At 42.7% G+C, this 27,393-nt stretch overlaps 1 protein-coding gene and 1 pseudogene across 4 annotated transcripts; both read left to right on the top strand.

Moving 5' to 3' along the window:
- The first annotated feature begins 1,337 nt into the window (after positions 1-1,337).
- Positions 1,338-26,769, top strand: LOC122911739 (putative protein ZNF720). 4 transcript variants are annotated; one of them, XM_044256732.1, is made up of 6 exons: positions 1,338-1,701; positions 5,259-5,385; positions 5,873-5,968; positions 7,767-7,852; positions 16,944-17,000; positions 22,910-23,079. In XM_044256732.1, the coding sequence occupies exons 1-5, from the start codon at positions 1,687-1,689 to the stop codon at positions 16,968-16,970; spliced, it is 351 nt and encodes a 116-aa protein (XP_044112667.1). In that variant the 5' UTR covers positions 1,338-1,686; the 3' UTR covers positions 16,971-17,000; positions 22,910-23,079. The 4 variants fall into 4 exon arrangements, with proteins under 4 accessions (XP_044112667.1, XP_044112666.1, XP_044112668.1 ...); XM_044256731.1 differs by lacking the exons at positions 16,944-17,000; positions 22,910-23,079 and adding an exon at positions 24,435-26,769; XM_044256733.1 differs by lacking the exons at positions 7,767-7,852; positions 16,944-17,000; positions 22,910-23,079 and adding an exon at positions 24,435-26,769.
- LOC122913336 lies at positions 24,605-27,393 on the top strand (annotated as a pseudogene).

The following is a 27,393-nucleotide window of genomic DNA, read 5'->3' as shown; positions in this document are numbered from 1 at the left end:
AGGCCTTGCCCTCGTGGCTTGATCAATGTCTTTAGACCAGCCATTAACATCAAGATAGTTGGGAGACTTTTTGGTGTGATGTTGTAATCCTGCTATCAATCATCTTTGTTAGTGAGATTTAGGACATTTGTAAGCCAAGGAAGACTCCTGTCTTGCAGGATTGTGATCTCTGCAAGTTAACTGTTTGCTTACTGTTCATGGCTGCCTGAGGAATTTAACACATATGACTGAGGAGGAGCCGATGGAGAGGGGGTGCAAGGTGCCAGCTTTTGCTTTGTTTTAGTAGCCTTGTGCTCCCTCATCACCACCATGAAACTCCCAGTTGTCTTCATGTTAGTGCCTCATTAGAGAGGAAAATGGCCTTGGCTTGATAATATTGAGGCCTCCAATATCCTGACAGTCTTCTTTACCCTGATAGCCCTTCTGAACATCCCCTTTGTCCTCACCCACCACCTAGTCCACCCCTACTCTGCCTTTAAAAACTCTGAAACTGGTTCAGCGTCCAAGTCCCTATTCAGCTGTGTGGGGTATACTTGGGCCCAAGCTTAAGCATGTCAAATAAACCCTCGTGCAATTGCATCGGTGTCCTTGGTGGTCTCTCAGATGCGAATACTCGGGCATAACAATCACCTGTGCAGTTTCAAGAAGGATCTTACCTGCTGCCCCTCCCCCTCACATTCTACCCATCCATTTGGTGGAAACAATAGTGTAGTGTTACTTAAGGGCTGCAGGAGTCCTCAGTGAGGTCAGGATGTGGGGTTATTTCCATATATATATATATATATTTTTTTTTTTTTTTTTTAAAGATTTTATTTATTTATTTGACAGAGACAGATCACAAGTAGGCAGAGGAAGGCAGAGAGAGAGGAGGAAGCAGGCTCCCCGCTGAGCAGAGAGCCTGATGTGGGGCTCGATTGCAGGACCCTGGGATCATGACCTGAGCCAAAGGCAGAGGCTTTAACCCACTGAGCCACTCAGGTGCCCCTTTTGAATTTTTTTTTCTGAGAGTGGAGAGCAGGCTTTGGTCCACGGCGAGGTAACCAGGTCTCTGCTGCGTGAGTCTGAGAAGGTCAGGCCCATGCAGCGCCCAGTTCCTTTGCTGAAGCTGAATTTGTGGGCATTTGGAGGCATTTGGGGGGAGGCGAGGCCCCCTGCAAGCTGATAAGGAAAAGCCAAAGATTAGTCTCGCGGTAGGAGCTCATTTGAATAGCTCCTGACACAAAGGACTAGGAATTTGGGTCATTTCTGCGTTTCAGTATCCTGCCTTCAGGGAAGAAGTTTTGATAAGAGAAATCCGTGTTCTCAGGAGGCTGACTCATTCAGCAGGGAATCCCAGTTCCTGCCCTGGGCCCATTCCGGGTTTTCCCCCCTGTCCTGCCAGCCATGACCACAAGAATGGCACAGATGCTGAAGTAAAAGTGCTTAAGCTCCCCTCTTTGTGCCCAGGGCTCAGACCCTGGGAGAACGGTCACCCTCCTCTGTGCCCGCTGGTGTTAAGTTAACTCCAATCCACAAGGTCTCCCAGGGCTGCACAGTTCCTCAGCCAGGATCCAGCCCGGTCCTAGAACAATTTCCAGATGCACAAGCTCTGTTGGTGGCCTTAAGGGCATTTTCTCCTGATGCTGCTGTGATTTCTCCACAGATACCTTGTGTTAAAGAAATCCAGAGGACGAAAGGAAAGGAGAAATGGCCAGTTCTCAGGTAAGACTGGTGTCCTAGGAGAGGCGGTGTCATGTTTTCCTCCTGAAATTCCTCGGTTTTAGAAATTGCAAATGTTAGTTCCTGTAGTTCTGATGTTTCTCCCTTCTGTTTTCACCTGATTTGAAGATCTTTCCAGAAATGATCCTCAAGGCCAGGTCTTCAGAACCCTTCTCCCCTGTATCCCGGAGCCTTCTCTCCCAAGTCTCCAGCCTGCCTTACAATAGGACAGCAGCAGCTGTCACTGGGAGTTAAAGTCCTGGAAGCACTGAAAATAGTTTCTGAGTGATAGACGCACGTGGCCGGGGGTCTTCAGTCTGAGATTCCTGCTGCTGCTGAGGTTTGGTCCAGGGCGGTCACTGAGGGAAAACCTTTCTCCTTTAGGCCCTGTGTGCTTGCTTTTCTCAGCACTGTGTAGCCCAGGGGTCAGGAAATTGAGAAATAAACTCAATGGATTTCTGTCCAGAATAACTCTAGATGTTCTCTGAGAGAAAGTGTGGGAAGGGGGAGTTCTTGAGACTTCCTCTTTAGAATGTGAAGTAGGTATTTTATGTAAAATACACGAGTTAAAATACTAGAGGGGAACCTGGGGACTAAGTCAGTTAAGCCTCAGGATTGTTGATTTCCCCCCTGGGCCACAATCTCAGGGTCCTGGTCATGAAGTTCTTGGACCTAGGTGAGGTTTAGTGGGGTGAGGTTTGGAGCCGATGGCTAAGAAAGAATTCTTAAGACGTCTTTGGTGCAAAAAGGTGGTTTATTAGAGCACGGGGGATAGGACCCGTGGGCAGACGGAGATGCCGCGCCGGGTTGTGAGGGATGGCAGGTTATGTACCCTGTGGTTGGGGGAAGGTGAGGTAAAGGGGGTGATGTTAGTCTCTAAGGAATTTTGGAAGCAAGGTCTCCAGGACCTTGAGGGGCTAGCTATTGTAGGGAGAAGTGTTATTCATTACTAGTAGTAAAAATCTTCTTGTGAGACCCTTTAGATGTGTATCAGTGGGCCATATGCTTGGGAATGATTCTTGACACTATCTTGGAGATCTAGAGATAAAGTTTCACATTTCTCTTATCAAGTGTCCTTGTTGGTGAGATTTGGGTTTAGAAGAAATTTAACTTTATTTAAGGCTTGAGGAACTGAGTTATTTGCCTCTGGAAATTGTGCTATTGTTAGATAGCTTCTTTGTTGTAAATCTAGGACATTGGTAAACAAAGGGAGACTCCTGTCTTGCAGGGCTGTGATCACTGCAAGTTAACTATGTGTTTTTCTTTTAGGGCAGCCAGAGGTGCCTGAGGAATGTCACACATATTACTGAGGGGAGTGGGTGGAGAGAGGGTGCAAGGTGCCAGCTTTTGCTTTGTCCTTTGCCAGCCTCCTGCTCCCTCATCACTGTGTTGAGCTCTTTCTTTGGCCGCAGGCTCAGCTGGGAACTGCCTTGAGGTTCTGTCCCTCTCCCTCTCCCTGGCCCTTGCACTAAAGTATAAATGAATCTGTAATTAAGATTATGCTGCCTCATAGGGGACATGGAGACTCTGTTGTCTAAATGTGGTGTCTCTGCTGGTCAGGTGGGGGCCCCCAAACCCGGGTCCATGATTGGGGTGGAGGAAGTCACGTGGCCTTGAAGAGTTCACCTGAGGCAGAACCATGCTCTTTGCAGTTCACAGAATATCCTGCGGGAGGCAGGAGGCAGGTGGCAGAGGAGAGAGAGGCTCTGTGCAAGGAGCAGTGGGTGAGGTGGGGGCTCTTTTTAGTGCGGGAAGGTGAGGAGTTAGGGGGCTCATGGAAGTTTCCCTCTTCTGGGCACTGTCCCTGGTTGTCAGTAGTTCATTGGTTAGTTTGGGCCTGCGGCTCCTTTGAGGTGAGTCCCCAGTGGGCCTGTCTGGGTTCAGCAAGGGGGTAACTGGGATCAGCTCTCCATGCCTTTCCTTAAGTCCCCTTGCCTCAAAGCAGCTACTACAGAAACTGTAGGTGATTGAACTGTATATATCCTCTGTTTTCATAATGAGATTCCTATTTCGAATTCCTGTTTCCAGACCACACACAAAAAAATACCAGTAATGGTGTGACCTTGGGTGTGCCTTGGCTCCGAGATCATTTTCTTTCCTATGCTTGGTGTGAACTGGATTTATTGTGTCGCTGCTCTTTGCGAGATCACTCCCCTGCTATGTTCGTATTTTCTCTCCCAGTCATTTGTAGGGAACGTGGATGTACTTAGCAGTACGCAGAGATCATCACAGTTCAACTGGAAATGCCTTTGTCTGAGTTTCTCTTGCTTGTAGCTTTTTTCTTTTTTTAAGAATTATTTGAGGGGCGCCTGGGTGGCTCAGTGGATTAAGCCACTGCCTTCGGCTCAGGTCATGATTTCAGGGTCTTGAGATCGAGCCCCGCATCCCTGTCTGCTCGGCAGGGAGCCTGCTTCCTCCTGACTCTCTGCCTACTTGTGATCTCTCTTTCTCTGTCAAATAAATAAATAAATAAAATCTTAACAACAAAAAAAAGAATTATTATTTGAGAGAGAGGCTGAGAGCGCACATGAGCAGTGGTGGAGCGGGATAGGGAGGAGTAGACTCCCTGCAGAGTGGGGAGAACAATGTGGGACTCCATCCCAGGTCCCTGGAAACGGGACCTGAGCTGAAGGTGGACGCTTTAACCAAGTGCCCTTGATCGTAGATTCTGAGAAAAAACAAGTCAAAAGAGGTGTGCATAACATTAAATTTCCTTCCACTTGGTGCCTTTGGTAAATACCTGAGTAGGGAGAGTGGGACATTCTTCCTGGAATTCACAACTGCCTTCACATATGTTCATGTTTAATTAGAGGAGAAAAGCAATCTTAGTTTCTCAGTAACCAGAGTTCCAGGATTCTGAGAGTCCTCCTTAACATAAGAAAATCCTTTTGGAATCTTCTTTATCTCTTTCCCCCAAATGCATGTTGGCCATCACCCTCCATGCATGTCTCCCACTGATACAGATCTGCAGGGTCCTCCGTCCAAGGTTTCACTCAACAGTAGTCACTTACTACTACTCATCATCACACCAGCTGGGCCCTCAAGGTTCTGGAACCTTGCTTTCAGCTTCCTTCATGATGGCTGCCCTCCTGAGCCACTCACAATTTTAGTGCAGACTGAGTACCTGCTCACACACCAGTGCAGCGCCTCTGACCCATAGGGCCTGTGCCTGTGCATCATCAGGAAGACCACAGCTTTGACACCAAAGACATCTCAGGAATTGTTTCTTCATCATTCACTCCCGCATCCCAAGATTTCACATCAGAAATATCTCATGATTTCCTTCTGGAACATTGGTTCTTCTCCTGCATGCCAGCAGTGTGCACTGGACAAGGAGCGCACTCACCTCTCTGTAGTTGGTAGGGTTGACTTCTTGGAGTGGAGGTTGTCAATCAGTCCTGCCCTCTGTCTCATGGGTTTTTCTTTTATTCCACACTCATGTCCTGGAGCAGGGAAAGTCAGGTCTTGGGTTTAGCTGGTGACATTAACTCCCACTTTCATGTTAGGGACCATCGTGAAGTGTGTCAATGGCCACTTGGTGACTGTGGTATTTATTGCAGGGACAGCTGGCCTTCAGGGATGTGGCCATAGAACTCTCTCAGGAGAAGTCGGGATGCCTGACCCACACTCAGCGGCAACTGTACAGGGATGTGATGTTGGAGAACTACGGACACCTCTGCTTCTTGGGTGAGGAAGACTCCTTCTAGATTCCCCAAACCACACTCTTGGTTTTCTGTTTGCTGTGAAGATTGTCTCTTGGACAATTCCTGTTTGAATAACTGGAATTAAGATCCAGACAGAGAGGGGAGTGAGGAGGGGTTTGTACATGTAGAGAAAAGTCATCATCATGTGTCCTTTTCATTTTTAGCTTCTCAAGGTAATACCCCCACTTCTGTAGATGAGTTGCAATTCTAAACACTTAGTGGCAGAGAATGGTGCTGCTCACATGTTAAACTGAAATTTCCCCTTCTTACTATGTCTATTGCTTGGAAGTGCAGGTCAGGATGTGAACATTGGCAATGCCTCATCTGTGTTCTAAAGGGACTGTTGGGCAACAGGTTTTGGGAAACCATTTTCTAGAATTGTACAATATCCTCTCTTCTGTGCTGAACACAATCCTGATGGAAAGTTAGAATCTCTGGTGATACTCATTTTCCTTTTCTCTCGTAAACAGGTTTCACTGTGTCAAAGCCAGACCTGATCACTTTTTTGGAGCAAGAGAAGCAGCTCTGGGATGTGAAGAGAAAGGAGACCACAGGCTTCCATCCAGGTAGGTGAGAATGAATGAGGCAGATGACAGAGGGGAGGCCCAAGTCTGAAGGAAGAACATAGACCTTAAGCTATGGTTCCACTAGCTGTCCTTGAATGAAAATCAGTTGGAGACATGCCCGGTTTTATTTCTCTCATGCTCCCAGAGGGACATCTACTCTCCCACATTATCAAGTTCTTGCATCCTATAGGGATTCTCCTTCAGCTCCAGTGATGGTCTGCCACATCCACAGGAAGGGCCAGGAGACTCTCCTTGGAGGGGGACGCCCCCCCCCGCCCCAGTCTGAGAGCTTCTCCATTGCTTTGAGGGCCCTGGGGAAGTCATCCTGTTTCTGAGGACCTGTATGTAATGGCCTTTGTCAGTTCTGGCTTTCATCATGAGACAAGTAGGTCAGGGTAGTTGTATACACACTGGGTTTTGGTTCAGAAATTCCAAGAATACTGGAGACAGATTTCTAATGTTTTCTGGCTTATGCTTTCTAATGTTACAGAGGCTTTAATTTAATTCTTACAAAACTGACATTTAGTAACTGCATCAGATAACAAGCCACCTCCCTAAAATGAGACAATGTGCAGTTCTATTTCCCCTCTCTGTGTTCATTCCTCAGTGGTGAAATAATGCAATGTCTCTGTTTCCTAGCCTTCTCACATAAAGAATGTTATTGGGGAACTAGCACATTTATAACTCAGTACTTGGAACCTTTAAGAAAGTCTCACTTACTGTGTAAGTCAAAAAAGGATAAACTTTATGCTTTTTGCCAATAAAATTATGTGTATTTGATTGTGTTTGTGTATCATTCATACATGCTCTGATTCCTACTGTTAATTTCTCTCCCTGGGGAGTGGTGAGTGAATGTTATACTATGTCTAGGTGAGTTGTCATCAACATAGAATTAATTTCATCATGTATTTGTGGGTGAATTGTTTTCTTTTGGCATGAGAGAAAAGAGTTTTCTGGAATTAAAAGTAATTTTGAAACACTTTATACCTGTGTATCATACCATGTTTTGGTAGGAAATAAGAAAGTTTTATTTTAGGTGTGCCTGGGTGGCTCAGTGGGTTAAGCCTCTGCCTTTGGCTCAGGTCATGATCTCAGGGTCCTGGGATCAAGTCCCGCATTGGGCTCTCTGCTCAGCAGAGAGCCTGCTTCCCCCTCTCTCTTTGCCTGCCTCTCTGTCTATTCGTGATCGCTCTCTGTCAAATAAATAAATAAAATCTTAAAAAGAAAGATTTATTTTATCTTTAATTATATTACACTATGATGTGCCTTGGTACCTTCCTCATTAACTTTTGTGTCTTCTGTGAGTATTTTCATTGTGCTTGCCGTAGAGATTCCTTAAAACAACTTAGAGGTAAAACAACGCTTTTGAATCTCAATATTGTGAATTGCACCCAAAACACTTCTTCTTGTCTCCACCCCTGCACCCACTTTGTTAACCGATGTCACAAATTCTAATATTTATGTTGTGTAGTTTATGACGTACATGAACGATTTTTATACTTTTTTAAAGACAAAATTCTGTGGCAGAAATAAATGTGACCTAGGTAATTCCAACACTACAGGTTTGTATAACTGTCTAAATACTTATGTTTAGTGGAGAACTTTAGGATCCCATCTGGTTCAGTTTCTGGGTAGAATCCTTTTATTTCATTGAGAGAGCGTTCCTTTAATGGTTCTTGTAGGACAGGTCTACCGTAAATGTAGAGGGGTCTTTACTTGGGAATGTCTTCATTTCTACATCTGTGGAAAAGAGTTTTGCCTGATAAAGTATTCTTGGTGGTATTTTTCAATCTTTCAGTAGCTGAGTACATTATGCCGGCCCCATTCTTGTTGGGACTGCTGGGAATCCCACACTGCTTTTCTAGGAGCTCTTCACAAAGTGAAGTAAGTGCATTTGCCATGCTGTTTCAAAAGTCTCTTTTCATCTTCTTCTTTTTTTTTTTTTAATTTTAAATTTTTATTTTTTAAAAAAGATTTTATTTATTTATTTGACAGAGAGAGAGATCACAAGTAGGCAGTAGGCAGAGAGGCAGGCAGAGAGAGAGAGGAGGAAGCAGGCGTCCCGCTGAGCAGAGAGCCCAATGCAGGGCTCGATCCCAGGACCCTGGGATCATGACTCGAGCCGAAAGCAGAGGCTTAACCGACTGAGCCACCCAGGAGCCCCTCTTTTCATCTTTGATATTTGATGGGTTAATTATAATCTGTCACTGGCTCATGTCTTGACATTTATGCTACTTAGAATTTAGCAAGCTTGAATTGTCTCTTGTTTCCACATAGGTCACCCTCATCTCCTTATGGGGTCCCCTTAATGTGCATATTGGACCACTCTTTGGTGTCCCACGAGTCCCTCAGACTCTCTCCTTTTCCACCTATTTCTTTGGTTCCCTCAGTAGTGAATTTAGAAAAAGTGTTTTTAAGAGTTCTGATTCTTTCTTCTGCTTCATCAAGTCTGTTGCTGATCCCTTAGTGTATTTTTAAATTCAGTAATTGTACTCTGGGGCTCTCAGTTTCTGGTTCCTGGATGTTACACTTTTTGTCTCTCTGGGTTTACCTTTTGGTTATGATTCATTTTCCTGATAACATTTAGTTACCTGTTGTCTTCTCTTTTTCCTCCATGTGGATTTTTATCATTATAATTTGAGGTGCTTGCAGTTTGTTGTTGTTGTTTTGGTTTGGTTTGGTCTGGTATTGGTTCAGTTTGGGTTTTTTTTTTTTTTTTTTTTTTTTTCAATGTATGGGTCTTTATTAACTTAGGGCCAGTTTTGGAGATTTATTTTGTTCCTCTGATTGGAACATAGTTTTCTTTTTCTTTGAATGTGTTGTGATCTTGGATTAGTATTTAGGAAATTAAAAAAAAAAAGTCTAAGGGCCTAGGATTATAAACTTGTTTTCTTCAGGAGAACACTAATAATAGCAATTCTGAGTTCTGTCACACATGTCTTAGGCATTTGTCAAGTCTGCGTTCCTGTTATTTCTCAGTTTCAGGAAGAGAAGTTACTACTTTAGAATGAGTGATCCCCGACTCTCTCTTTGCCTTTAGCTCTGTTGTCTTTTCCTTGTGTGAGCAGGAGTTCACCTGTCTGAGTAGCCCCCACACTTGCCTCCACAGGTGCCCTGATTCCCCCTTTGTTTCCCGTGTCAGGCACGTGAAAAGAAGCCAGATCACTGAATCTGCAAGTCACTCACTTGTCTCTGTTAGTGTCAGATTTAGTAATGAATAAAGGAAATGTATGTTGTGTATGTTGTGTGTTGTGCATGTTGTGTTTGTGTGTCCAGACAGTACATGACCACAAGCACAGAGGGTTTCTGAGAGTGACTTCTGTGGGGATAACTCAGGATTGACCTGTGACTTGGTTCCTGCAGAGGTTGTGCAAATTGTCCTGGGTCAGAATCACCGGGAGCACTTGTAAATCTTGGATCGCTGTGCCCAGGCTTACATTACTGTGTCAGTAGCTCTGGGGGCAGCTACCCATCTTTCCTTTCTTACTCCATCTCAAGGGACTAGACCTTGAGAACTTATATCTTGGGACACATTCATAGTAGTGTTCTTCAGGAAAAGTAGTAGCCCATGTGTAATGTAGTGAGATACACGGGTGTGTAATCTTGGTTCTCCAGACATGAAAGTGGACTGGTGTGTGTTGGGCCTTTCCTGTGTTGTACCTTGGATGCCTGACCATTGTGTCTACTTCTGAGTATTCAACCAGGAAACCACTCTGGTTATCTATATGTGGTGTGGACTGGAATGTTCACTTGGAAGTGTCCGTTCATGGAAGCTGTTCTGTGTGAGGACAGCTGGGTGAACCATTGAGTGTCAAAGAGAAAAGGAACAATCCAATCATGGGTCACCTTCTGGAAGGGCATATGTACTGTGTGCTTCCTGTTCCTGTATAGGGCACCCAGATTCAAACCCTGACTTGACCAATAGTGAGAGGTTCCCTATACCTTCCTTTATCTACATGATTTCTTTTTGTTAGAAGACAATAGTATTACCACTGACCCATAAACTCTAGAACATTGAATACATTAATAGCAGATACAGCATCAGTAACCGTGAGACAGACATTGTATGCACTGTGCAGAGGAATATGTCAGATAATAGTGAATTTTTTTTTAATTTATCTTGATCTTAGGAAAAAATTTTTAAACCATACCACAGAGATAGAATCCCTTGTGTTTCTCTGAACACATCATTATATTTAAAATTTTAGCCAGAAATGTATTAGAAATTAACATATTCTATGGTTTCTTTCGTGATTGAGGTTTTCTATTTTTATTTCCCCTCTTGGCTAATAAAGTGAAATGTATTCTTAAAATTTGTATTATGCTTTTCATTTCCCTACACAAATCATTTTAAGATTTTGTTTCTTTATTTGAGAGAGGGAGAGAATAAATACAAGTTAGGGGAGGGCCAGAGGCAGAGAGACAAGCAGACTCCCCACTGAGCAGGGACCCCATGCAGGGCTCTTTCCCAAGACCCTGTACCAGGACCCAGTTTTTAGTCAGAAGCTTAACTGAATGAGCCACCCAGGCTTCCCTACACAAGTCATGTCTTGATGTAGATTCTCATGGCCATGGTCTTGTATCAGACTTCTCTGTTGTTTTATCTTTATGTCTTCCCCCTCTAGTGGTGTTAGCAGTCTCCCAGGACCACACACCCAATGTCAGTTGTGATTTCAAAGATCTTCCATGGGCCTCTGTGCTCAGATCAATGATTATTCCTCTTTTCCCATAGAAGACATGCCTTCAGGAGCTGGGCAGTTGTCATAATCTTTGTGGTGCAGGCTGTCCCTGCAATCATGGCAACCTGATAGATGTTGTACCACTGTCACTCTTTACTTCACTGGAGATAGGATAAGTTCTACAGCTTCTATTGCCAGACAGGGGAGCATAGGCAACTCACTGGAGATTGCCTGTGATGTAGTCTGACCCACACTGACAGCCTTTGGGTGAAAGATTCCTGACATGATGTTGGATGCACACTTCTTTGTTAGGTTGACAGAGTGGCCAGTGATGTGTCCCTGGTGGCACAGTGTGCATCTTGGGGGTCTTCCAGACCTTCACAAGTGGCCCTATGGCTAATTATTGGAAGCATCTTAAAGTCAAACCTTCCAGGTACATTGACTTTGCGATCTACACTGCATGTGACTGTATATCACTGCCAGGTGAGCAGCAAAAGATCGTGAAGGAAAATGTATTGGTTGCTGTTGTGGACACCTGCCCCGAATCATACATTCATATATGTGCCTTCTACAGTCTTGTCACTATTCCTTGAAGTCATGTAGTGATGTCATGATCTGCGTGAGCATTTCCTTGGTTGATGTTTTAGTAATACTTGTCATTCCACACATTTGTGTATAAAAAAGCTTGGGAATATAGTGAACACATCTGGCTCTTGGGTAGAGGACAGATGAGTTTATTGTACAGGAAAACAGATGTTTCTTTCTGTGACAAAGGACTAGGTAGATACATTGGATGTTCCTGGATGATACTAGGGTTTCCTATGCTCAGAGTCTCACAGAAGTGACTCAGACCCACCTCATGTGCAGCGTCTCTTGTTATCAGTTGTGGGTGCGCAGCTGGCCAGTGGAATTAGTGTGATGAAGACATTTATTATGATTGCTGAGTCATGAGTCATAAGATGCTTAGACTTTGACCTTGGAACCTCTTGTTGTCTGCCAGGATTGGGAAATGGTTACAGGCCACCTGGTCACAGTTTAGAATGTGTGTCATCTTGGGCTTTTCATATTCTTGGGATTATCCATGGACTTTATTCAAAACAAAATAGATATTCATGAGTGTGTTTCTTGTTTGTTCATTTACATTTACATTACATTACATTTGGGATACATTTACATTACATCAATTACATTTGGGATAGAACAAGGAGGCCACTGGGGTACTCCTGGAGAGAATGCTGGCAAACAACCTGGGGGCTTACAGCATGGAAACAGCCATCTGAAGAACACCTGGGGAGCACAGTGGGGAGAGTATTCAGTAGTCTAGGAGCACATTCCTGAGAGGAAACATTCAGTGACATGTGGCTCCCAGAACATGGGAGTTGGATGACACCATTTCCCTCTCCCATCTTGTAGCATAAAGCAGAGCCCCACTCAGTGAGGACACTGGCTGGCTGCTTTGTTTGCACCAGGACCCACACCCTGTGATCTGAGGGGACTGCCCTTCTCAGTGAGCCTTGTCTCAGGCTCAGCAAGGTCAGCCCCTGCTCAGATCACTTCTCCTGAGCAGGGATTCTGCAGGGCGGCAGGCCTGGTGGAGTTGACGTCCGGTCTCCTTTCACAAGTGGAGCAGAGCTCACCTAATTCAAACTGGCCATGTTCAGGCCAGGGACCAAACACTGCCCGTAGCAGGCAAGGAGAGCCCCTGCAGACCCCTGGCCTGAAGGATACAGAAGTAGACATTGTTGAGTTTTCTAATGGACAGAAGAAGTTAGAGAGTTAGACAAAAGCCAAGATGAAAGGATTTATCCCAAGCAAACCCAGCAGGTAAGGCCAGGGCCAGAGAAGCAATGGAAACAGTAGTAAGGAGCTTGATGGAGAATTTAAGTTAGCAATCATAATGATACTCAAGGAGTTGAGATAAGAATAGTGAGAACTTTACTACAGGCATAAGAGTTAAAAAAAAAAAAAAAAAAAAAGAAGTTGGTTGTCTGGGTGGCTTACTCTGTTAAGCCCCAGGCTCTTGGTTTCTGCTCAGATCTTGATCTCAGGGTCCTGGAATCCAGGCTCAAGTTGGCCTCTGCACTCAGTGTGATGCGTACATGCGATTTTGTCTCTCTCTAGCTCCCACCCAAACTCTTATGACCCCCATCCCCCAGTATATGTCTTTTTAAAACTCAAACTAAGGTGAACAATGCAATAAGCTAGATTAGAAATAGGCTTGATGTTAAGAGAAGGCTGGCAGAAACTGAAGAATGACTTTGTCACATAAAAGGCAAAATGAAGGGAAATACTGAATAGGAACCAAAGGAGAGAAAAGAATAATGCAACATGGGATTTTTTAAAAAAATATCTTATTTATTTATTTGACAGACAGTGATCACAAGCAGGCAGAGAGGCAGGCAGAGAGAGACGTGGGAAAGCAGGATCCCTGCCGAGCAGAGAGCGCTATGCAGGGCTCAATCCCAGGACCTTGGGATCATGACCTGAGTCCCAGTTCACAGGTCACGTCATCCTTTTCTTGGGAAATTCCTCTTGTTCAGAAATTGCGAATCTTGATTTCTGTAGCTCTGATGTTTCTTCCTTATATTTGTACCTATTTTTAAAACCTTTTCAGAAATAATACTCAAAGTTAGGTCTTTAGAACCCTTCTCCCTGGTATCCCCGATCCTTCTCTGCCTTCTTAGAACCTGTGTTCCAATAGGCCATCAACCGTTGACTCTTGAATTAAGTAAAGTCCAGTAAGTATTGAAAACATTTCCTTGGGATATCAGCGGAGGAAAGCATTTTCATTTATGGCCCATGGGAATGCTTGATCAGCTCAGTGCAGCCCAGGGTTAAGAAAATGCATAAATAAACAGGATGGATAAGAGATCCAGAATCACTCAGAGAATTCGCAGGGTAATGCCAGGGAGTGAGTCTTGCTCCTTAAAATGTGAAAAACAGGGGCACCTGGGTGGCTCGGTGGGTTAAGCATTGTGCTCTTGATTTCTGGCCAGGTTGTAATGAACCTGGTGGTTCTCTGCTTAGTGTTCATGGGGGTGTGCAGGGAGTGTAAGATCACTGTTTCTTTGAATGTGTACTTGTACTACTTTTTCAAGATTTCTCTGGTGCTAATGAGTTCTGTATATTAATTGTAGCTGTGATGTACAGGCAGTCATGAGATCTAACCCAAATGCAGCAGTTTGCCCTTATATGATGGTTCTAGAACCATCCATAGAGACCATAGGTCAGCCTTCTGGGCTCCAGGTGAACATTTTTTGCTTCTAGCCCTCATCCTTGTAGACTCAGAAATAAGAGCTATTACCTTTCTGTCATTCTGTGTGTTTGTGTTGACAATAAAAGACAAAAATCATCATGGGCAAAAAGATTTATGTATCGAATCATTGAAAATGTTTCTTAAAGTAGTTGTCATGACAAGTTTCTATTCCGTCACTTTTCCTTTGGGTGTAACAACTTTCTTAATGTCTGGGTGCGTCCTTGAAAGTACAATGGCAGATCAGTGCTGGGTGAATCAGTTCTTGTTCTCTCATTCTTCTCAGGTTTGACCCCTGCTATGAACACTGCTTTAGGGTCTCTCTGCATAATGGCCTCGGTGTCATTGTAGAGCGACTCTAGGTCAGAACACCTTGGTGAAAACTTGATCCCTTGCATGTCACTGGATGTTTGACAAAATATTCCTATAAAAATAGAATAATGTATTTGTTCTCTGAGATGGTTATTACACATTTTCCCTTAATTTATAAACAACTGTTAGGAGCTCTCTGGAAATTAGGAAATGGTGAGAAAGGATTGTTGTCTTTCTTGCTTTGCCAGTAGAATCTATAATTGGTATAAAACTCACTCAGGGGGCGCCTGGGTGTCTCAGTGGGTTGAAGCCTCTGCCTTCGGCTCAGGTCATGTTCCCAGGGTCCTGGGATCAAGCCCCACATGAGGCTCTCTGCTCAGCAGGGAGCCTGCTTCCCTTCCTCTCTCTCTGCCTGCCTCTCTGCCTGCTTGTGATCTCTGTCTGTCAAATAAATAAATAAAATAAAAAAAAAAACTCACTCAGGCATGCTTGGGTGGCTCAGTCGGTGAACTGTCTGACTTTGGCTTGGGTCATGGTGCCATGAGTCCTGGGATGGAGCCCTGTGTTGGGTTCCCTGCTCAGGTGGGAGTCTGCTTATCCCTCTCCCTTTGCTACTGACCCTCTATTCTCCCCGCCAGCCTTGTTCTTTCTTGTGTGAGTACGCTGTCTCTCTCTGTCTCTCTCAAATAGAAAAAAAATGAAAACCAGTTTAAACAAACAAACATTTCTGTTCCAAGTCCTCCAAGAATTCCTCCTTGGAGTTCTACCTTTTTATTATTCCAAAATGTATCCCTTGGTGGTTGGGCTATTGCTCTCTTAGAAATGCAGACTCACATAGCAACCCAGTCCTCCAGAACAGAATTTGCATGTATATAAGATTTCCCCTGCCCTCTTAGAATTTAATAAGTACATTTGTAACCCACTAAAACATCCCACCTAAGAAGCAGACACTACTTACACTGTATGATGTTATACGATATAAAAAATGTGTATGCCTGTATTGATGCCTTCGTTTAACAAGTTATTTTGGATGAACACACTGTATTTATACTGATTTTGTGGATCCTGTGTCATTCTCTTACCTCAAGCCAGAGAATACATTAGCGCCTATTACTGGGTTAATAATTTTCCTTTCCGTACAAAGGAGGTTAGTCTCTGAAGGCAGAACAAATTGTCCTATTAAAATGGGACTAACATGGGTTCACTGCTTGGTGAGTCACAGAAAGTACCGGGATGGGGCGATGGTGGTCACACAATGGAAACTTGATTTGCCTTAAAAACAAAACAAAACAAAAAGGTGGGGTGCTTCACAGGGAATAAGTTCCAAATAAGACACTGACAGAGCAAGGGGGAAGGATTCCCTGTTACTTGGAGTTAGGGTGGATGTTCAGAAAGTAGAGTCTGGTCCTGTGTAGAGCTGGGCAACAGGTGACACAAGAATCTCAAGAAAAAAACTTCTCAGGCCTCTGGGGGGCTCAGTCATTAAGCATCTGCCTTCATCTCGGGTCACGATCCCAGGGTCCTGGGATCGAGCCCCACATCGGGCTCCCTGCTCCATGGGGAGCCTGCTTCTCCCTCTTCCACTCCCCCTGCCCGTGTTCCCTCTCTCGCTGTCTCTCTCTGTCAAATAAATAAAATCTTAAAGAAGAAAAACAGAAACCACTTCTGTACATACTCTGTATGTTATGTACATGATCTTTGAGTTCCTTTTTTGGTAGAGATTTTAATACTAAAATAAAGGGAACTGTATAGATCATTCCATGGGTTACTTCTTGGTGCCTCTGCTTAGGTGTGAGTCTGGGGATAAGCTCAAATTGGGCCAGCCTAAGCTCTTCCTCAGGACAGTTCGCACTTTTGCTGGATAGTTTCCATTTCTTTTGTAGGAGACTGGGGGATTTGAATGAGGTAAAAGATAAGGTGGAAACCCAAGGGCAAGTAAAATATGGGACAGAGATTAGAGGGTACAAACAGGTAACCGGAGAAGGTCAGGTCTTGGGTCTGGCTGGTGACATTAATTCCTATCATCTTGGGGACCATCGTGAACTCTGCCAGTGGCCACTTGGTGACTGTGGTATTTATTGCAGGGACAGCTGACCTTCAGGGATGTGGCCATAGAATTCTCTGAGGAGGAGTGGGGATGCCTGACCCACACTTAGCAGCAACTATACAGGGATGTGATGTTAGAGAATTATAGACAACTTGTCTTCTTGGGTGAGAATAAGTCCTTCCAGATTTACAAACCCCCTCTCGGTTTTGTTCCTTCCTGTGAAGGCTGTGTCTTGGAAGACTCCTGTGTGAGTGACTGGAATTCAGATCCAGGCAAAAAAGGAAAATAAGTTGGGATTTGTAGATGGAGAGAGAAATCTTCCTGATGTGTCTTTTTCAGCTCTAGCTTCATCTTCTTCATCACTTCTGTAGATTCCTGGTCATTCTAAACACTGAGTGGCATAAAATGGTGCTGCCCACGTCTTCTACTCCAGTTTCCACTAACTGTTGTGTAGGTGGTACCTGGAAATGGAGGTCAGGACGTGAACATTGGAAGTACCTCCTGTGTGTTCTAAAGGGGCTGTTGGGCAACAGGATGTGGGAAATGTTTTTCTAGAATTCTGCAATTTCCTCTCTTCTCTACTGAGCACAACTGTGATTGAAAGAATCTCTAGTGATACTCAACTTCTTTTTAAATAAAAAACAGGCCTCATTACATCCAAGCCAGACTTTGTCTCCTTTTTAGAACAAAAGCAGCAGCTCTGGGATGTGATAAGAAAGGAGACAGTAGTCATCCATCCAGGTAGGTGGGAATGAATGAAGCGGGTGACAGAGGTGACGTCCAAACATGAAGGAGGATGATGGACCTTAAAGTGTGGTTTGAGTCAATTTCCTTGAATGAAGATTATTTTGGGAAGCCTGGTGGTGTTAGTCTCCCTGTCACTGAGGGACATCTGCTATCCAAGATTATCAGGCTGTTAGATTCTCTAGGGATTCTCCTTCAGCTCAAGTGCTGGTTACCACATCCACAGTGAGGCCAGGTAACTGCCCTGGGAGTGGGAGGGCCTCCATAACCTGAGAGCTTCTCCATTGCCATGAGGGACCCAGGGAAGTCACCTTATTTCTAAAAACCTTAGTGTTGAGCCCTTTGTAAGTTCTGTTTTGCTTCGTGTTAGATGCATGTGAGGGTAGTGGTGGGCATAATGGGATTTGGTGCAGAAATGCTGGGAGCACTGGAGACAGACGTCCCGTGTTTTCAGATTTATGCTTTCCAATGTGACAGAGGCTTTCATCTGAATTATACAATATTGAGTCTCAGTAGCATTATCAGATCAGAAAGTACCTCCCTGAAATGACAAGGTCTAGTCCTTTACTCCCCTTCAAAAGTTGGTTTTACTTCATATGAACTTGATCATGGTATCTCCCCTGCAAGGTAAGTTTTGTATGAACTAATAGTAGAAATTTTTCCACTCTGTATTCCATTCCTCAGTGGTGAAGTAATGTATCTGTTTGTTTCCTAGAATTCATACCTAAATAATGCCAAGGAGGGGGCAGAACATTTGGAACTCAACATTTGTAGACTATAATACAGTCTCAGTTGTTGCCTTATTTATTAATAATTGTGTCATTTCATAATTTCATTTTAATATTTTCATTAAGTATGAAATTTCGTTTCATAATTTCATTAAGTTATTGTGACTTTGCCATGTTTGTTTTTATTTTTTAATTAGTTGTAGTTGGGATTCATTTTTTTTTAAGACTTGATTTATTTAGTTAGCAGACTGAGATCAGAGAGGCAGAGAGAGAGAGAGGAGGAAGAGGGCTCCCCGCCTAGCAGAGAGCCCAATGCAGGGCTCAGTTCCATGACCCTGGGATCATGATCCGAGCTGAAGGCAGAGGCTTAACCCACTGAACCACCCAGGTGCCCCGAGATTCATTTCGGATGTTTCTTTAGATCCCAAATCCTGATAGGATGTGGACATGTGCTTTATAAGAAGTGAGGTAGATAATTAGTACAGTCCCCATGTTTAAGAAAAACTTCTGTTTATAAATGTAGTTTTACATCAGGGAAGGTCAGTCACTAGATTTTTGTTCTGCTCTCCTCAGAATAAACAATGTGTACTCCTCTTGTGTAGTTCGTTGGTCAGTGGTCAGTGTATGTTGTATCATGTCTATGGTGTTGTCATAATAATAGAATTCATTTCATCATCTATTGGTAAATTTATATTTCCCTTGCATGAGAGAAACACTTTCTTGAACTGAAAGTAATTTTTTAAAAGATTTTATTTATTTATTTGACCATGAGAGAGAGATCACAAGTAGGAAGAGAGGCAGGCAGAGAGAGAGAGGGAAGCAGTCTCCCCGCTGAACAGAGAGCCCGATGCAGGGCTGGATTCCAAGACCCTGAGATCACCACCCGAGTCAAAAGCAGAGGGTTGATCCACTGAGCCACTCAGGTTCCCTAAAAATAGATTTTCGAGTAACAGCACCAACTAGGAGGAAGTACATGTATGTGTGTATCGCAATTGTGTCTTCAGAAGGAAAAGGAATATTGGTTTCGAGGAGCACATTTCCAGGTTTCAAAATTGATGATTTCCTAGTAAGCAAAAGTATTATATATTCATGTTAGGAATAGTACGGAACTTATAGTTCCTAAATCTCGAGTATCTTGGTTTGAGACTCTCCGCATGTAAATCCTATCTTGTGTACCTGGGTGTTAACACGTGAAGGATCCACTCTTCTCTTCTTCCAATCTGCATAATCTTAACATCTCAAGGATTTTAAGAACACTTTGCATGAAATGACTTGGTGTTCAGAATTTAATGTGCACATGGGAGGAATTCTCCAGGGAGCACATTACATTCCATGTAGTTTAATTGATAACATTCACTTTTTCCTTTGTGATTGGAGAAGTAAGATTTCTTGAGTTGCTATTCTTTTCCTTTGTTGGAAGTGACATCATCCAGGTTGCTAACTTCACTGTAACAGTTTGATTAGGTGAAAACGTAGAGACTTCAGGACGCCTGGGTGGCTCAATGGGTTAAACCTCTGCCTTCCGCTCAGATCTTGATCCCAGGATACCAAGATCGAGTCCCATATCGGGCTCCTTGCTCCACAGAGAGCCTGCTTCTCCCTCTACCTGTCACTCCCTCTGCTTGTGCTCTCACCCTCTCCCTCTCTCTCTGTTAAATAAATGAATAAAGTCTTTTAAAAATGGGGGGGGAAGGAGTGATGATGTAGCTAAGGTTAAGCGATGAAACACGTCTAGGCTAGAGCTTTTAAATTCTTCATGTGGAAGAGGACCCTTGAACAAGGCTGTGCTACTGACTGAATTTAGAAATGTAAATTTTTCTTGTTTCGTTTACAAATCATCTCCAGTTCTTCTGTCTCCTTATCTCCATTCTGGTCATGTGTAGGCAACAGAGCTGACCTTCCTTTCTATCCTATGGAGGCCCCATCGTCACTGCTCTTTCCTCCCCCAAGTCACACAGGCTCTTGTAGCTCCTTAGAAGGACCATGGAATTTTCTAGGTTATTAGTAAATCATTGGTAACGAGATAATTTGAGGCCATATCTGAGATTTAAATACATTGTCATTACCACTTCATTGGAAGCTTTGGAAAACACCATCAGTGGGCCACAGGATTGATTTAGACACTTGGCACTGAGAGAGTTGTGAGGACAGATAAAACATGATGATGACCTAGTTTGAGAGGAAGAGAAGTCCTACAAAACACCAAATATGGAGAATTCTTGATGTGGGCAAGTTCTGTAGGGAGCTCCCTTTGGTCACTGCAAGGCCTTAGGAAGCTACTTGTGATGAGCAAATGTGACAGAGATGGGGACTTGAGAATGGTGGGGATTTTCTAGGATTCAGAGAATAAGATGCTTTCTTCACAGATTTGTGAATTCCTTGGTGATAAGGGAATCATCAGCAGTGACCATTTCTGCTTTAGACAGCCTACCCAATTTTGGGGCTAGCTGTCCCTATGTTGTTTCACAGCCCATGCTGTCCCTACAGTCCTCCTAACCTGAGCGGAAAGAGGACTTGCATCAGTTGTAGAAACTAATCAGATTAAGTACATGTTATCCTCACATTTAACATTGGATCAATTGAGGGATAATAATACATTTTTCAATACCTGTTACTTTGTGGTCAGGTCTACCATGAAAAGACTGATGTGTGGGGCACCTGGGTGGCTCAGTGGGTGAAGCCTCTGCCTTTGGCTCAGGTCATGATAGCAGGGTCCTTGGATGGAACCCCATATGGGGCTCTCTGCTCGGTAGGGAGCCTGCATCCCCCTCTCTCTTTGCCTGCTTCTCTACCTACTTGTGGTCTCTCTCTCTGTCAAATAAGTAAATAAAATCTTTTTTAAAAAGGTGAAAGAAATTAAAAAAAAAGGAAAGAAAAGACTGATATGTATGCATAGAAAAGAAGATGTGTATTTTGTTTTATGTACACAGTGAGTAGATAGGTGCTCAGGCCTGATAGAGTGGCTCAGACACACTAAAGTGCACTCTCATCTTTTAGTTCTTCTCTGCAATATGGTCCTCCCTAGGCATTCTGTTCATACTAGCTCTCTCATGGCCCCAAGATACCCACCACACACACACCAGGCATCAGTCCATGTTGAAGGCAGCAAAGGAGACAGTGTAAGTCTGGTTCCACTTAAGAAATTTGAATTGATGCCTCTTCGTGTTCATTCAGGGAAGGCCATCCTCCCCAAGGCCTACTCCACCATGCTGTGGACCAGAACTCTGTCATAGGAGCCAGTCTAAGTAGAAATGTGGAAGTGTAGCACAGGTGGACATAGAGATGTTTGCAAATGGCTCTTGTTGTGTGAACTGGTTTACAGCATCTGAGAGAAAGGGAATCATATTTTGCACTGAACCTGTTTTTTAAAAAGATGCTAACATTTAGAGTGTCCTTAATCTTAATGCTCAGGGATTTTATGCTGCATGCCCATTGAATGTTGATGAGCTCCTTAAACCTGCAATTTATGGTCTAATGGTAAAAATCATCATCTACAGATTTACAGTGAAAATTCTGTATGCCATCCCAATATAATACATGACATGTATCGATGTCTTGTGTGCATTTCATTACTTAGTAGATAAAATATTTACATAAGTGCCCCTTCATTTTAATTATGTTGCCTTTATACAAGAATGGGACCAGAGATGTGTTTGGGGTAATCCCAGAAAGCTCAAGGAGAGTATTGAGAGAAAACAGGGATGGAAAAGAAGGAAGCCAAGATAGACTTTGTTAGAGTCAGATTAATTTATGAAAAAAGAAAATGTGTGTTGTGTATGTTGTGTGTGAGTTGTCTAAGTGTATGTCACAACAGTAGCATGACCACAAGCATAGAGGGATTCTGAGAGTGACTTATCTGTGGACAACTCTGGGATGACCCATGACATTTCCTTCAGAGGTAATCAGATTTTGCCTGCATCAGAATCACCAGGACAGTTGGAAATCTTGGATTGGTTTGCCTATCCCTATATTACCATATCAATAAGTCTGGGGTGTAACTCCTGAATTTCTTTTCTTAGGCACTCTCAGGTCCCTGTCTAGGGAACAGATGCTGAGAACCAGTGTCTGGGGACACATTTAGAGCTCACTTCCTCAGGAAGGGTATTAGCCTATGCAAAATGTAGTCAGGGGACAGGTCCATAATCCTGGTTCTCCAGGTGTGAAAGTGGACTCCTTTGTGTGCTGGGCCTTCCCTGTGTTTTGACCTTGGACACCTGACCTCTGTGTCTGGTTCTTAAGTAGTCAGCCAGAAAGCCACTCAGGCTACATGTGTGTGGTTTGAGCTGGAATTTTCACTTTGAAGTCCCAGCACTGAGTGTGAAAGATGAAAAAGAATGCAAGCACAGGTCACCTTCTGGAAGAGCACTGGACCAGGGTGCCCCGTGTTGATGTGCAGGGTATCCAGGGTCAAACCCTGAGTCTACCAATATTGAGATACTCACTCAACCTTCTTGTACCTAAACCATTTCTGCCAGTAAAAGGACAATAACATTAGCACTAACACACAGACTTAAGGATATTAAATACATTAAAATAGATAAAGCATCTGGTGCCTAGGTGGCTCAGGGGGGTAAGCCTGTGCCTACAGCTCAGGTCATGATCTCAGGGTCCTGGGATCAAGCCTGGCATTGGGCTCTCTGCTCAGCAGGGGGCCTGGTCCCCTCCCCCCCCCGCCTGCCTCTCTGCCTACTTGTGATCTCTCCCTGTATCAAGTAAATAAACAAGATCTTAAAAAATATATAGATAAAACATAAGTAACCATGGGACATACACTATAAGTATTATGTAGAGGAATATGTGAGACTTCAGTGAATATTTTGGATTTTCTTTTTCATGAGAAAGGTAGCCCAGCAGTCCTGTTCCATGCGGAATCCTCTCCATTTGAATGTAGCTTTTGAACCTCAGAAGAAAGCTGAGTAGCCTGCATACGTGTGAAAACTGCAGTGGTCTGTCTGGTCCAGATGTTCCCTGGAATCCTGCGGAATTGCTCATGCTGATATCTGTACCTTTTCCTTTGCTGGAATGGAATGAAGGCACATTTGAGAGGTTTTAGTCTCAGTCATCTGAACGTAGCCAACTGTTTGTCATTCCTTCTAGAGGTATCCCAGGGACCATGGCAACTTCTAGTTTAAACATTTTCAGTAATTTGGTTGCTAATGTTATTTTCTGTGTTCCCAGAGGGTCAGACATGTACCCATTGGCAGCTGTGGGCTCCTGAGCATTTTCCAAGCCAGCGCTGGCATATCTCTGTTCGGTGGATCCCCAGGTTACATACAGACATTGGCAGGACTGAAGCCCATTCTCTGTTGCAGAAAGAGTACAGTAGGCTGGGATCTGAGGACACAAAAAAGGAAAATAATCTGAGCAAAAGAGAGATTTGATTTAGAAAACTCAGTGACTGTATCAAATGTTATAACATTTGGTTACAATGTGCTGTGAGAGTTTTGTTTCCAAATATAACTTAAGTTCCTTTTTCTGGTGTAAGAGGAGTTCCTATTTATTTGGTAGAGGGTTGATAATTCAGTCTCAGTGACTTGTGCAATTTTAGGAATTGTTGTTATTGTTTTTATTGCTAAGTTATCTGATTTGGTAGTATATAAATGCTAAGTTAAAGCACAGCCAATTTTAGTATTTTGTGTAAACTGGGCATTACCTTCATTCTTACATTACTATTCTGGTCTCTATTTTATTTATTTCAGATTTAACTTTGTTACTTCCTTGTACTACTAAATTTCATCTAAGTTTTTTCCTTTCCTTGTTTCTCATGGAAAGTAAGTTTAATTCCAACTCTCTCTCTCTTTTTTTTTTTTTTGTTTTTAAAGATTTAATTTATTTATTTGACTGACAGAGATCACAAGTAGGTAGAGAGGCAGGTAGAGAGAGGAGAGGAGGAAGCAGGCTCCCTCTCAAGCAGAGAGCCCAAAGTGTGACTCGAACCCAGGACCCTGAGATCATGACCTGAGCTGGAGGCAGATGCTGAACACACTGACCCATCCAAGCACCTTTCCAGCTGTTTTTGTTTTTTTTTTTTAACTCAGCCATGTATTGCATTAAAAAAAAAAATTGTAAATGGAAAGTGTTGCAGACAATGTTTAGCAGAAATAAACAAAACAAACAATAGATAAAAATCACAGAAAAATTAAATTAGGATTCTTTAGGGTTGTTTATAGATCATGTCATCTGTGAACACAGATAATTTTACTTTCTCTTTTTTTCAGTTTGGATTCTTTTTATGTGTCTTTACTTCCCTAGTTTTTCTGACCAGAATATCCAGTACCATGTTGAAAGACAGTGATAGGGTTACTTTATTACTACATTTCTGATTATAGAGGAGAAGCTTACAATCTTTACCTATTGAGTATGTTGGATTTTTTTCTATTTGGTTCATTTCAGTTTTGTGTTTAAATAACCATCCTTCTAATTTTACACTCATGTGGCACTTTTCCAGATTATTTGAGATGCAGGAAGGGATTTGTGCTAGAACATGACAGTATCACAGAAGTTTCTATTAGGGTATGTGGTCAGTATGTTCTGTTCAAAGATAAGATGTCCACGGAGAAAGGAAATTCTGATGATTCCTTCCCAGCCATCTTTCTGACACTCTCTGATTGACTTGAAGCTTGTATGTTACAAATCATCAGTATATTCATCTGAAAATTGTAAGTTCAATGAGTTTACATTTCTCTTATTTGATATCTTTCAGCCATATCTTCACATGACACTCAGAACTTCTGCAAAAGCTGAGCATAGATGCTTCTTTCCAAAAATTGACTATGAGTAGATACAAAAATTGTACTCTTGAAAATGTATACTTAATGACAGACCAGGACGGTGGTAGGGAGAGGGAAGGGCATCAAATATACCGTGAAGGACATGGCCCATCTGAGGCAACGGTGTCTAATAAGTCTCAAAATGACTGAAATAGTGAAGGATATAAAACATCATGGAAAACCTCCCTTTTTAAGTCAGCTGCTTCCACAAAGCAGTGTGTTTCTGTCAGCAAAAGCTCCATTCAAGTATTCAAACATAGCTCTTTGCAGAAAGACAGTTTGGACAATCTGGAAAGTTATCTAGTCCATGCTGAAAATAATGATTGGAAACATTTTCAAAACGGGATTGGATTGATCCCATCAGATACTTCTGAAAATCAGAGATTGAATAATGAAAAACAAAGTACTAAGCAAGATCCATATGAGAGGGGCTTCACTGAGGAGTTGACCTTCCAGAATGACCAGTGCCCTTCCAATGGAGACAGCATTAGCATTGCTCAGTACCCTGAATCTGAGAAAACACTTAACCAGGGCTGCAGTGTTCAGAGATGTGTGAGGACTCAGTTTTCAGAGAACCAGTATGAATGTTAGAAAGGTGGTGAAGTCTTTCATCAGAGGTCTAACCTTATTACACGTGAGAGTATCCTTTTGGGAGAAAATCCTGATGAATCCAGTCAGTGTGAGAATGGTCCTCAGCAGTCCTCCAATATTGGTGATCATCAGAGAATTCACGAGGCCAAAAACCCATTCAGATATGCTAAACGTGGTCCCACATTTAGTCAATCAAGACTAAGAAGAAAGAAGACTATCCCTAGTGGAAAGAAAACACCCATTTTTAAGGGATGTGGTAAAGTCTTTGGCACTCAACCCGATCTCAGCATCAGCAAATGAATACTGAACTGAAATCATACAAATGTGAAGAATGTGGTAAAACCTTTAAGTACTGCTCATCTCTAAGGAAACATAGGCAAATCCATACTGGAATGAAACTCTACAAATGTAAAGAATGTGGCAAAGTTTTTAAAATTCGCTCAACACTCAACATCACAGAATTCATACTGGATAAAAACCTTACAAATGTAAGGAATGTGGTAAGTCCTTTAACCAGCAGGCACACCTTACTCGACATTGCAAAGTTCATACTGGAGAGAAGCCTTACAAATGTCAAGAATGTGGCAAGGCCTTTAAGGAGCACTCACGCCTTGATCAACATCACAGAATTCATCCTGGAGAGAAACCTTACAGATGTCAAGAATGTGACAAGGCCTTTAAGTGTTATGCAACCCTTAGTAATCATTTCAGATTTAATACTGGAGAGAAACCTTACAAATGTAAGGAATGTGGCAAGGCCTTTAAACAGTGCTCACACCTTGCTCAACATCACAGAGTTCATATTGGAGAGAGACCTTACAAATGTCAAGAATGTGACAAGACCTTTCAGCAGAGCTCATTGTTTACTGCACATCACAGAAATCATACTGGAGAAAAACCTTACAAATGTAAGGAATATGGCAAGGGCTTTTCATTGCACTCAGACCTTCTTAAGCATCACAGAACTCATACTGGAGAAAAACCTTACAAATGCAAAGAATGTGGCAAGGCCTTTTACTAGAGCTCACACCTTAGCAAACATCATAGAAGTCATACTGGCAAGAAACTTTAAAAATGTAAAGACTAGGAGTAAGGACTGTAAAACCCTTACATCACAGACCTTGCATCTGATATAACTGGAGAATAACTATACACATCTAAAGAAGTCCACCCTCTCTCTCCCTGAAACTCACAACATTTTAGTTACCATATGGGAGCAACATGGTAAAATGTGATGAATGTGGTGAGACCTTTAACTGGAATTCAGTCTATACTTAGTGTCTCAAAATGCACACTAGATTCAAACCCTAGAAAGATGATGATTGTGGAAAGACCCTCATTTTAATTTACATGTTCGCAAACACAGAAAGTGCTAAAGAAGGTAAATTGAATCCTACAAATAATTAGAAAACTCTCTGATTGAACATCTAATGTTAATAAATGTCACAGATATCACATAAAAGGCGTGTACCAGTCCCTCTATTCAGACAGTACTCGTTAGTCCAAGGAAAAAGATCAAGTTAAACACTTGGAAAATGCATATGCTGTTACATTGGAAAGATGCAGTGGGGGAGTTTTTACAAGGGTACAATTAGTTTCGATGTGTTTTTTGCTATATTGAGCCTTTTTGAGGTTTTTGACCAACAAATATTAAAATCACTTCTGGAGATTGACTTACTTGTACTGTGTGCATGAATCCGTGAGCCTGACTTTTGCTCCATCAATGGCATTCGATGCCCTGCTGCACTTGGGGGGACTCACGCATCCCAGATTTTCCTTGGAAGATGAGAACTGTGTAATACACAACATGAAGGAAGAAAATCTAAATGGAGACACTGCTTAGGGCTATAGTATTGATGTAAGTTGACATGAAATAGGTATTCAGAACAATATTGTTCTCCATTTACTAAAACTAAAGAACTTCCTGAATATTAGATATACAGGGTTTTCCTGATTGCTCTCTAAGGAAAAAAAGGTTGAGCACCAGTTAACTACTAATGTATCTTCATAATAGCAATCTTTAGAGAATAGGAGTGGTTGTGGTTGAAATGAAGAAATCCTCTTCGATAAAAGAAGGAGGTTATCTAACTCTTCCTACCATGCCATACACATCTGTTAAAACTGTCGGCAGCACTGGAACTTAAGGAAGTCACTTCCACATCATGATATCAGCTATGGGGGTTAATGCTTATATTCCGTATTTTGAACAAGTGTAACAGTGAATTTGAAATACATAACATAGTCTATGTGTGAACTTAATGTCCTTCAATTAACCAAACATGATGGTTTTTAATATGTTAA

The sequence above is a fragment of the Neovison vison genome, chromosome 7 (genome assembly GCF_020171115.1).
Source record: "Neovison vison isolate M4711 chromosome 7, ASM_NN_V1, whole genome shotgun sequence".
NCBI classification, from domain to species: Eukaryota; Metazoa; Chordata; class Mammalia; order Carnivora; family Mustelidae; genus Neogale; species Neogale vison.
Note: the sequence above shows the minus strand (reverse complement) of the source record. Positions and strands in the feature narration are given on the sequence as shown.